Raw genomic sequence first — 12123 nt, forward strand, 5'->3', positions numbered from 1 at the left:
GGATGTGGTTCAAGCAGTTGGGTGCCTGCCTATCACACGAGAGATCCCAGGTTTAGTTCCCATTGCCTCCTAAAAAAAAGATGAGCAAACAATGGGGGTCGAGGAGAGGGAGAAATAAATAAATAAAATAAATCTTAAGCAAAAAAACCTGATGTTGGAAAGCAGATGTAGCACAAGGGACTGGAATCCTGCCTACCACATGGGAAGTCGCTGGTTCACATCCTGGTGCCTCCTAAAGAAGACAGCAAGTGGGTGTAACATGCAGGTGCAGTAAGCTGAAAAGCAAGAGACACAGAAGGAAAAACATAATAAAAGATACAAAAAAGCAGGGAGCAGAGGTTCCCAGTGCCTCCTAAAGGAGACAGCAAACTGATGTGATGGATAGATGCGATGAGCTGATGCAACGAAATAAGGCAACAAGAGATGTGGGGAGGAAAAAACATAGGGAGAGACACAAAAAAGCAGGGAGTGGAGGTGGCTCAAGTGATTAGGCACCTCCTTCCTACATCAGAGGTCCTGGGTTCGGCTCCCAGTGCTCCTAAAGAAACAAGGAAGACAGACACAGCAAGGGCAAAACAAAGGGGGAGGGGAGAAACAAATAAAATCTTTGGGAAAAAAACAAAAAACATGATGTCTTCCAGGTTCATCTATGTTGTCACATGTATCAGGACTTCATTCCTTTTTATGGCAGAATAATATTCCATTGTGTGTATATAACACATTTTATTGATCCATTCATCAGTTGCTAGAAATCTGGGTTGTTTCCATCTTTTGGCAATTATGAATACTGTAGCTATGAACATTGGTGCAAACATCTGTTTGAATCCCTGCTTTCAATTCTTTTGGGTATATACCTAGTAGTGGGATTGGTAGGTCATATGATAGCTCTACACTTAACTTTCTGAATAACTGTGCACCACCACACAAACAGTAAACCTTAAGGTAAACAATGAACTTTAATTAATAGTACAATTATTAAAATGTGCTAGGGGCAGCAGATGTGGCTCGAGTGATTGAGCTCCCACCTACCACATGGGAGGTCCCTGGTTCAGTTCCCAGTGCCTCTTAAAGAAGACAGTGAGCTGGTACAATGGGCAGGCATGGCTAGCTGACACATCAAGATGGCCCAGCAAGAGACACAAGAAGAAAAATATAATGACACACAAAAAAGCAGGGGGCCCAAGTGATTAGGTGCCTCCCTCCCACATTGGAGGTCCTGGTGCAAACAATGAGGGGGTGGGGAGAAATTTTTTTTAAAAAGTGCTATCATCTAAATGTTCCACATCAGTGCTAGGTGTTGGTGGGGTGGTATATGGGAATCCTTTATTTTATGCATGATTGTTCTGTAAACAAAGAAAGAAAAAAGGGAGGAAGTGAATCAAGTGAGAGAAAATATTAAGTAATACGCAGTCAATATGCAGATTTGAGAAACTGACTAAATTCGTAATGGAATGACCTGTGTTTGGAAAATACCAATTTAGTGATCGCAGATTGTCACATTTATCAACCGTAGGGCCACCAACAGATTTTTATCTATGATGTAATTGCTTTAAAGTACCATGCTCACCACTTACTACACAACAAAACACAAATTTGTTTGTCTAATTTTCTCAATTTTGGGCAAAGAAACCAAAATGGAAGCCCACACACAGCTTTTCACAACTAAGCCTTGATGTGTTGGATCCACTTACTTGGCTTGTTTATTTATTGACTGAAATTGCATTAATAATCAATTCAATTTCATGCAAAAATCAGAAGGCGCTATGGGAGGCCTAAACAGGAAAGGGGCCCTTTCTCAGAGCGGTAGAAACAGTAATTCACTCACAGAAAAAACAATCAGTAGCAAATAAGGAAATAAATATCCAGCTCCTCCCCTGAATTAGCCCTTTTTAGGAGTCATTTTTTTTAGGTTGGGATGATAAATAAGAAGCATTCAACTACTCAGGTCATGAGAATTTTACTCTAAAAGCCGGGGCCAAAGGGACCCCGCAGGCAGTTCTTAGAGTCCCCCAAGTCGGGGAGGGCGTGGCCACTCCGAGCCCCGCCCCGCAGAGGCCGCCTTCCCCACCAGGCCCCTCCCCGTCCACGCCGGCCCCGCCCCCTCCCGCAGGCCCCGCCCCCTTGCGTCCTGTTCCCTTACGACTGCCCCGCGCACTGAAGATGGCCGCCGCCGCGGGAAGGCTGCTTCGGGCTTCGGTGAGTGGCTCCTGGCTGGCGGTAGGGACAGAGTCATTGCGGTGGCTCCGGGACCGTGCTTTCCAGGCAGGACCGCGCTCCCACGGCGTGGGGGACCTTTGTCCTCCGAGGGGACCAACGGGTAACGGACCCAGAAAGCCGCCTCCTCGCAGGACGGCTCCTCGCGCATGCGCACAACAGCTTCCACGTATTTCACCCCGCTCCCCGCGGTCCCTGCCGGAGTCCTTCCTCGCTCCTAGTCGTCGGTCCCCAGCACCCGTCCACCTAAGCACCCCCCTGTCCTGGGCAGGCTTACTGGCCCTGTGTACTGTAACCGACCCTGTGACCTTGGACAAGGACTTCGCCTTTCCTTTTTGCTCCCCTCACTTGGAACTTGGAGAGAACGATGCTTCCGTCCTGGGGTTGCTTGAGCATCCACTTAAACGCACGTGCGGTGTGCTAAAGTCCTGAAAGGCCGACACCGTGCGGGTGTCGTCCCGCACACCTGCATCCCCTCACCTGCTGTTCGCCTGCTTTGCTTTGGACAAAACCTAGCCCCCCTTTGCTCTCTGCCCCTGCGGTGGGATTCAACGCAGGTTCTTTGTCATTCCTGAGTCACACTAGATATTAAAGGTTGAGCAAGCGTTTTCCTTGAGTCCTGTCCAAACGTTGCCAAAGGCTGAACTTTGTTCGACTTGTTTGTGTTTCTTTGGGCCTGGCTGCGCTTTGTCTTTTCTGAAGAAAACTGAGATGGTAGAGCATGCTCAGCGGACACCGCTGTAAAGGGCTTGAATAGACGGGGCCTGGCCAAGCCCCTTTGGTTTTGGGACCCTTCATGTTGCTTTGAAGAGCATGGAGTTTTTGGTTCTTGAGACCTTAAGTTCTTATAATTCTCCTCTGTCTTGCAGTCTTGAAGGAGAAGGAAGCAGAAAGGAATGCTAAGAACGTGGAGACTCAGTTCAGACTTGTAGAGGGACAAGGACAGCTGAGGCCGCTAGGGGCACAGTGCCCTTGGAGCAGGGCCCCCTTCAGCCACCATCCCAAAAATATATCCTAATATAAAGTGTTTATCTTTCCAGGTTGTCCGACATGTGAGCGCCATTCCTTGGGGCATCTCTGCCCTTAGACCTGCTGCTTCTGGAAGAAAGTGCCTGGCAAACGTAGCATGGTCTGGTTCTGGTCAAGGAAAATTTGCCTTCAGTACCAGTATGTATTATTATGCTTTGCTTGAACCCAGATAAAGGAGTATGAACCATCATTTATGGACCAAGGCTCTGAACCTGGCTGTACATTGGACTCACCTAGGGGACTTCTTCATCCTTACATGTCCTGGTCTGACCCCCACCCCCACCCCAGACAAATTAAATCAGTATTTGGGGGTGAGCCCAAGACATGGGTATCTTTTCAAAGTTCCCTGGATGTTTCTAATGTGCATCAGAGTTGAGAATCACTGAGGCACTTGTCTCCATTACATTTCCTTGCTGGTTGTCAAGAGTTTTTAATGTTCCATGTTGAGGGAAGTGGGGGGTGGGGGCGGGACTCAGGTGCCTTCTGGACCTGAAGTGTGTGAAAGGGTGTGAGATGATTGGGTGTGGTGGGCAGTCTGGGAGAACTTGAGAAGGCAGCTCCTCTAAAGATCAGAAGCAGGTTCCAAGTGGCCACTTAGGAACCAGACTAGTTTAGTGGAATCCACCTTGTTCTGAGTGAAGCGTAGCTGTTTCTTGAGATTGACACTCCATTCTCTAGGATGTGGGCTTTGCTGGGGTCAGCCTTGGATAATGAGTGGTGTTTGAAAATGCTTCCTTGAGGTTCGTCCTGCCCTTGAAAAAGCAGAGATCTAGTATGTCATGGTTTGGGGAGTATATTTCAGCAAAGCCTCTGTTAATGATGAAATGTTTTAAGAAGTTTCACAGTTTTACTACCCTGGAGCTTTAAAATATTTCTAGTAGTGATTGATCCCACAGACTTCCCTCATCACTTGTCCCAGTCTCCTGCCCCCCCATCTCCTCCTATTTCTGTTGATGGCAGCCCCACACTGACACCCAGGCCTGGTGACACTTTTTTCCTTTATCCCCCATCCCCAGGTACATGCAAGGCCTCTGCAGTTTTGACACATAAACTGTGCATCCATTCCTTTCTCTCACTTCTCTGCCACACCCCTGCCTTCAATACCTGTGACATAGATAACTGAAACCGCCTTCTGACCTCAGTCTGCTCTCCCCTGTCCCTCTTACCCTCCTCTACCAGACTTACCTTCCTAGAAGCAACTGTGCCTTCTTGTGTCTCCTACATAAAAGCCTCCATGACTCCCCGTTGTGTCTCCTTTTAAGAACAGACTCATCAGCCTGCTACTTAAGGACCTCCCAGCAGGGTCTTCAGCCAATGCTTTGACTCCTGCTGCTGTTCCCTCCACACACACGTACTTTCTTTGTTCTAATCAAACCATGCCACAAGCTCTGCCCTACAGAGACCTCTTCTGGACTTCCTCTCATCGAGCTGTTTCCTCCATGCTCATTGCTCTGCCCCTTCTGGGCTTGGCACGAGCCACACCATGTCTAGAATCCATCTCTGGTCTCAAATATTAGTCTCCTAGGGCTGCCGGAGTGAAGTACCACGAGCCAGGTGACAAAACCACAGAAATATCCTCTCACAGTTCTGGAGGCTGGAAGTTCAAAATCAAGGTGTCAGCAGGGCTGTGCCCCCTTAAACCTGTAGGGGAGATTCCTTCAGCGCCTCTTCCAGCTTCTGGTGACCCCAGGTGTTCCTTGGCTTGTGGCAGCATCACTTCAGTCTCTGCCTTCTCTTTCCTCTGTGTCTCTGTGTCCAAATTTCCCTCTTATAAGAACAGTAGTCATATTGGGTTTAGGGCCTGCCCTAATCTTAACTAATTACATGTGGGAAGACCCTGTTTCCAAATGAGGCAATGTTCTGAGCTTCCAGGTGGACATGAAATTTTGAGGGGACACTGTTCAACCCTTTACAACACATCTTTCTTAATTCCATTCTACTCTTTTTTTTCCCCCAAGGCGGCACCAGAGATTGAACCCAGGGACTCATACATGAGAAGCAGTTGCTCAATGACACTGAGCTACATCCACTCCCCCCTTAATTCCATTCTAATTCCATCCTACTATCTGTCTTACTCTTTTTAGTTTCCATAGCACTTTGAATTGAATTTGTATGCAGTTTAGAACAATGGAAGTGAAAAATATATATATATACTATACCTAAAATATGCAGTTAAAGTGAACCTTTCAGTTAAACGGAAACTTAATTGATTTATATTACTAATTAGTGATTGTGGGTGGTTTAAATAAATAGGTGCTTGATTCAGCAAATGACAAACTACAAATGCCTCTGGGTTTTTTTTTCCAGGTTCCTCATACTGTGCTCCTGCTGTCACCCAGCACGCGCCCTATTTTAAGGGTACAGCGGTTGTCAACGGAGAGTTCAAAGAACTAAGCCTTGATGACTTTAAGGGGAAATATTTGGTGCTTTTCTTCTATCCTTTGGATTTGTAAGTGCAGTTTCTGTGGTGCTTTGATGTCATTCTGAGAACAAGCAAAGGTCCCTGCTGCAGAGCTGAAATTGCCCATCTCTAGCTATTCCTGCCAAGGAAGGAACTTTCTGTCCCTTTATCACTGATGGCCTTGTTGATTACAGCTTGCCTCCCTAGCTAATTTACAGCTGATAAGCTTCGAGGGCAGAACAGCATTCCTTTCAGTGCTGGGTTTTAACCTGGCAGCATATTACTCTGGTGCTATAGGCCAGGCCATGAGGAACTTTTCACTGGTCTGAGGAAAAATGTGATAAGTAAGATAAGAAAATGAGTTTTTTCATGAAACTAAATTTATTTAAATAAAATAAAATTTTTCTTTATTCTGCTTTTTTTTTCTTGATAAGTGTCTTTAAATAAAAAGTTGATAGGAGTTAGTGGTTTCTAACCAGAGTAAAACTAGAGTATCATTGTGACAAGGGATCCAGGGAACATGGTTAACCGATTTGCCTTTTTCACCCTTAAATGAATCAAACTAGTCTTCAGGTTACTTATTGTTCAGATTTTAAGTCCTTTTCTTAAAATTCTCTAATAAGAATACCTGCCCTTTTTCCCTAGCACCTTTGTGTGTCCTACAGAAATTGTTGCCTTTAGTGACAAAGCCAATGAATTTCACGATGTGAACTGTGAAGTGGTTGCTGTTTCGGTGGATTCCCACTTTAGCCATCTTGCCTGGATAAATACACCGAGGAAGGTAGAACGTCATTCACCCTGCCTTTGTACTTACAATCTTAAACACTGAAAAGAGCCCATAAAAGACCTAGAAGTTGGTAAAGCTTGACTAGTCTGTAATGGGCTTTTTGTGTCTTCCTTACTGGGAAATTCTTTGAAAACTGTCTATATCTCTGGAGATCAGAAGAACACCATGTGTATTTTTACTCCCTGCCACGTTTGTATTTTTTAAGGTACAGACAATGATGGAAAGCAGGTGAGTCAGGGCAGGAAAAACAGCTACAGTCTATTATCTCCCCCTGTACCCTCTAAACTCCGGTACCCTGCGTAGATTGTGGGATGGCAGCTAGGCTTTCTGATATCACTGCTCTGCAAGATCACTATTCTTGCCTAAAAATTTGGGGTTATCACTTATTTCTGGCCATGCTCCTGAACTGTTGTCTTAGTTTGCCAAGGCTACTATGACAAATACCCTGCGATGGGTTGGCTTCCACAGCAGGAGTGTATTGTCACGTGGTTTTGGAGGCTAGAAGGCCAAGGTCGAGGTGTTGGCAGGCCTTGCTGTCTCCCAGAGTCTGTGGTGTCCGGCAGTCCTCTGTCACATGGTCCTCTCGCTTTTTGTCCGCTGTTCTGATTTCCACTGACTGCATCCAAATTTCCTTTGCTTATAAGGATTCCAGTCCTATGGATTAAGGTCCACCCTGATGCAATTTGTCCTTTTCAAAATAGGCTCTTCAAAGTCCCATTTACAAATGGGCTCGTCATACCTGCAAGACCGCAGGTTAAGACTTGAACATGGCTTTTGTGGGGGACATGATTCATCCCAGTACTTACTAATACCTAAGTATTCAAAGTGTTATTTTCCCCTTTTCCATTTTTATGTTTCAGAAATTAGCCTTCAATTAAAGGAATGCTTTAAGAATTAAAAAAAGAAAGGTCTTTGGTTAGCTGCCTCGGCCCCTTTCTAGGTAGGACCTGGAGCAACTTCCATAACCTTTGTGAGCCTCATTCTGCGTATGTAAGATGAGATGGCAGCGATACAGTAACTGCTGCAGGCTGACTATGGATGAGTTAATAGAGCACAGAGCAGCGTCCAGCCCATTGCCAGTGCTCAGTGTTACCTGTTGCCATTATGGTTGATCTCAAACATTATGTTACATGGTCTAGAACGTTGTGAAACTGCACACTGTAACAACCAGTTATGTTTGCATTTTTATTAGAATGGCGGTTTGGGCCACATGAACATCGCACTCTTGTCAGATTTAACTAAACAAATTTCCCGAGACTATGGTGTGCTATTAGAAGGTGCTGGTCTTGCACTCAGGTAAGATCCTGTTTCTTATGACCTTCAAATTGTTTTTAGTGTTCAGCAACATCTTAGTTGTTAGGGGATTTATACAGGCTTTGGTAACGCATTTTGAAAATGAAAAATGCTTCATGTTAATCTTTGAATGAACACTGATGAAATGCCTCCTACGAGGGTTGGGCATCTTTCAGAAATGGCTTAGACCTATATGCCCTCTCCACCACCCTGTGCCTCTTTCTCAAGAAGGATATCAGTGGCTTGGTGGTCGCAGTGCTCCCTTCTCCCTCGCCAGGCAGGAGCCACATTCCTGGCAGGGAAACCCTCAGACTATTTGGAGATGGTGGGACCAGCAGGGTAGGAAGCAGGCCCTGGAATGGTTAAGGTCTTGTACAAGCTCTGGAATCAAAAAGACCTGAGTTTGATTTTTTTAAAAAACTCAGATATTTATGTGCTATATGGCAAGTTATAACCCATAAATGAGGGTACCTTCCCAGGTTGGTTGTGAGGACTAAATAAGTGAAGCATCTGAAGTTTTAGCATAGTGCTTGGTAGCTGTTGTCCCAGATTGTCACTTCTTCCTCCATTCTATGCTTTAACATTTATTCCTTTGTGTGTGAAATCTTTCAGTCCTGTATTTATTTTTTATTTTTTCAGTCCTGTATTTAGATGCCACTTTCTTGGGAAGGGGGGAACTTAGGCCTTAGAGCTAAGGCGAGAACCTGGGATCGAGGGAAATTTACCTCCAGGAAGGAGGAGAAGGCCCTGACCTGTTCTGCCTCACAGTTTAGCTGCGGGCTGACTTGAACCAGCTGGCCTGCCTGCTCTGGTAGCTGACCTTGGGCCTGCTCCTTTCCTGAGTTACACCTAGAATTTGAGTGCTGGGGGTAACCTCATAACTCAGGGCTATTTCACTCCACGGAAATTTCCATCTTCTTTTAATAAAGTTGAAAAAGGAGGGAGAAGAAAAGAGTGCTGGCTTCCCCCCGCCCCACCCGTACCCCCTCCCCCCGAATCTCCTTCCCAGTGGGTGGGGGTCTCAGTAATTTACCAGCTGCCTCCTTACTGGTCTCAGTAGCAGGATTGACAAAAGAGAAGCCGAGTCTGGCTTGCGAGATAAGGCTTTCCCTCTGCAGTCCATGGGCCCTGCCCTGTCCTAGCTCTGGGTCTGCTTCTACATGGTAGATTCCAGCTTGGCTCCACCCCACAGGAGTACCAGGGCCAGGAGGCAAAAGTACCTTTTATTCCCCTCCCCCCCTTTTTTTGGAATTAGAGAAATATTAAGTTTTAAGAAAAATCATTCAGAAAGTACAGACTTCTCATAGAAGCACGTTTTTACTTCGTGAGTTTACTCCAACTTGCCTTTTTCTGAGTGGTTAACACTTGGAATGCTCACATTAAGAACTTTTTAAGAGGGACTGTCTTCCTCTGGGTTAAACCTGTCTGCTTACATCACAGTGACACCAGCAAAGTACAGACGGTGAGCACAGAACACCGGTCAGATGGGTCATCTCATTGGATTGCTTCTAAGTGATGAAAAGCGATAAGCTTCGCTTTTCCTTTAGCATTCTGTTTTGCCCAGACTTTAAAGCCTGTGTATTCTTTCTGCAAAGACTTTTCTGTAGGATTTCCCCCCATTTACCCAATTACTCATTCACTTAATTAGTATCAAATATAGATAAAATGCAGCTCTGTTCCTTTCCATTTGCCTCTGGTTTCTTTTTTTTTTTTTTTTTCTAATAAAGGGTATTTATTAGGAGTAGAAGCTTATAGTCACGAGGCCTTAAAGAGTCCATGCCTCTGGTTTCTTACCAAGATTTGATAAAACCCAAAGTATGCTTGCCACTAATAAGTAAAGAAATCATCAATCTCTGTAGATTATCTTCCACATAATGGTATGGAATTCAGGGCACAATTGTCAGTTTGGAACGGGACACACCATATTGCATGTTTTCCATGGTGGACTGGCCCCATCCTACCTTCATTAAAGCCTTAAGAAGAGATGATAAGCTTTGTGTACAACAGGGTAAACCACATTTTTAAGCATGTGATCGAGTTTAATAAAAAGTTTAAGGAGAATTAAAAACATAGAAGTGAAGAAGTTAGAGTTAGACTTTCTGGTTCTGATACTGTTGAGGTACTAATGAGGATAAATTCTGATGCAGAGGGCTCTTCATAATTGACCCCAATGGAGTCATCAAGCATTTGAGTGTCAATGATCTCCCAGTCGGCCGAAGTGTGGAAGAGACCCTCCGCTTAGTGAAGGCATTCCAGTTTGTGGAGACCCATGGAGAAGTCTGCCCGGCTAACTGGACACCAGATTCTCCTACAGTAGGTCTCTTTTCCAGAAGTCATGTGCTTGAGGTCCCAGGTCCTCACTGCCTCAAGGGCTGCTGACTTGGAGTAGTCACCGAAGTCCTCACCCATAGCCCACCCTTGGAGCTTGGGTGTAGATGGTGTGCAAATGGGTGAAGCTGCTGAGGGGTGGGGGTAGAGAGTTTGGGGACCAGGGACCAAGCAGACTGTTAAAATGCTTTGGGAAAATGTTAATGTAACTTTTCATCCACGTATTTTAAAGGAAACGATCCAATCTTAAATAAGAAAGAAAGTTTAAAATCTCTTAGATTAAAATTGGACATTAAAAAAATAAAGTGAAGGAAAAAAAAAAAAGGGAATGCTATGCTGAAGTAGATGCCCATAAAAAAAAAAGATTAAAATTGGGGGCTTTTAAATTACTTTTGAGACTGTTACCATAAAATCATAGTTACCCAACTAAATGTTTTTGTATTTTCAGATCAAGCCAAATCCAACTGCTTCCAAAGAATATTTTGAGAAGGTGAATCAGTAGGTCATCCGTGTACACCTGCAGCTTCTCACTTCTTACACCAGAGAAGAACCACAAGTTGGAACCCACTTTTAGCATTTCAAAGATGATGGTTTACAGAAGGCAAAAAACAACAACCCTATTACGCTTATATTCATAAGTAATACTCTAAATATGTTTTTATAACATTGGCTAAGGCTTGAAACTTGGTTAGTTGCTAATCTGAGGAGTCCTTTATTTGTAACATGCTGAGGGCCAGCTCTTTCCTATAGAATGCCTGTTTTGCCTGCTTCTTGGATCATGTCTTCAGTGGGAAAGGGGAACGCTCTTCTTTCTTAGCCTTCCTTGAACCTTTGTGTATGTCAAAGTAGTACAGCAAACATTTAAAGCTTTTGATCAAGGTCCTGAAATTTTCTTCTTGAATTTCTTTGTATTAAACTGAATTATCTTTTCAGATATCAAAGATCATAGTTTCAAGTTGTTAGCATCAGCTCTCTAACTCTTGAAATGGATGTGTATGTGATTGAAACAAATGTGAATTGTGTTTAAAAACACTTGAAGGAAGTGACTTACCTGATCATGCATGATCCCACCCTAGATTTGTTTTTACATAGTTGCTTTACTTATTTTATTCATTAATTGATTTAGTATCTATGTATACATCTAGATATTGATTAGGTGTGATTATAAAAGATATTTATTGAGTCCAGGGATTGTATTTTGAAATGATTGTAATTTTTTTCTTGAAATATTTCATGGGAAGTATATAATAAAAAATAAACATTTAAAAATATTTGGCATTTTGAACTCCACTAACTGTCAGTTTAGCTTAGGTTCTATTTTCCCTTCTCTGAGTGTATCACCATTGATTAAGCATTTCACTCACGGGCCACAAAGATGGATAAAATGTTGGCTTCATGCTCCAGGAACTCGGTTGTATGGGTGAGAGAGACATGGAAACACTTATTCATTACTTCAGTAAATCTTGAGGGCTACCATACGCCAGGCACTGTGCTGGAGGCCCAAGAGTGAACCAACAAAAGACAAATCCTTGACTTTGTGCAATTCCATTCTAGAGGGCAAACATAATGAACATAATAAAAATAAATGGAACGTTTAGAAGGAAGATACAGACAAGCAAGGGGCTAGAATAGAGTTGCAGGTGTTCTAGGTGGGGTGTCAGGGACGGCCTTAAGTCTTTCCAGGTCTGTTTTCTCCTCTGTAAAGTGAGCATAAGTGTACCTATCTCAAGGTTTTTGAGGATCAGAGGAGATGAAATGAAAGTGAGGGAGTTAGTCGAGGGGACAAGGAGAAAGGGTTCCAGGCAGAGGGCATGACAAGAGCAAAGGCCCTGAGGCAAAAGCAGGCTTGGGGTGGATGAGAAAATTACAGGGAGGCCCATGAGGCTGGAGGGTGGGGGACAATGTAGTGGGGCTTCAGGAGCTTTATGGGCAAGCAGAGGACGGGCTTCTATTCTCTGATGGGATTATCAGGAGGATTTTGAGAAGAGGCGTGACATCAACTTGTTCTAAGAGATCTCTGACTCCTTTATTGAGACTAAGCTGTAGGGGTCCAAGGGGTAAACGGGTACGA

At 44.2% G+C, this 12123-nt stretch overlaps 1 protein-coding gene across 1 annotated transcript; it reads left to right on the plus strand.

The window, feature by feature from the left end:
* The first annotated feature begins 2111 nt into the window (after nt 1–2111).
* PRDX3 (peroxiredoxin 3) lies at nt 2112–11323 on the plus strand. The gene is made up of 7 exons (XM_058298294.1): nt 2112–2196; nt 3255–3381; nt 5551–5692; nt 6290–6425; nt 7624–7727; nt 9872–10037; nt 10501–11323. Exons 1-7 carry the CDS (start codon nt 2161–2163, stop codon nt 10552–10554), a joined length of 765 nt encoding a protein of 254 aa, XP_058154277.1. The 5' UTR covers nt 2112–2160; the 3' UTR covers nt 10555–11323.
* Nucleotides 11324–12123: the final 800 nt, after the last annotated feature.

The sequence above is a fragment of the Dasypus novemcinctus genome, chromosome 6, assembly GCF_030445035.2.
Source record: "Dasypus novemcinctus isolate mDasNov1 chromosome 6, mDasNov1.1.hap2, whole genome shotgun sequence".
NCBI lineage: Eukaryota > Metazoa > Chordata > Mammalia > Cingulata > Dasypodidae > Dasypus > Dasypus novemcinctus.

Excerpts from the sequence above, each read along its gene's own strand:
- PRDX3 (XM_058298294.1), top strand. The coding sequence starts at position 2,161 with ATGGCCGCCGCCGCGGGAAGGCTGCTTCGGGCTTCG. Across the intron at positions 5,693-6,289 it reads TTCTTCTATCCTTTGGATTT|CACCTTTGTGTGTCCTACAG; the intron begins GTAAGTGCAGTT and ends CTTTTTCCCTAG. Across the intron at positions 7,728-9,871 it reads GGTGCTGGTCTTGCACTCAG|AGGGCTCTTCATAATTGACC; the intron begins GTAAGATCCTGT and ends ATTCTGATGCAG.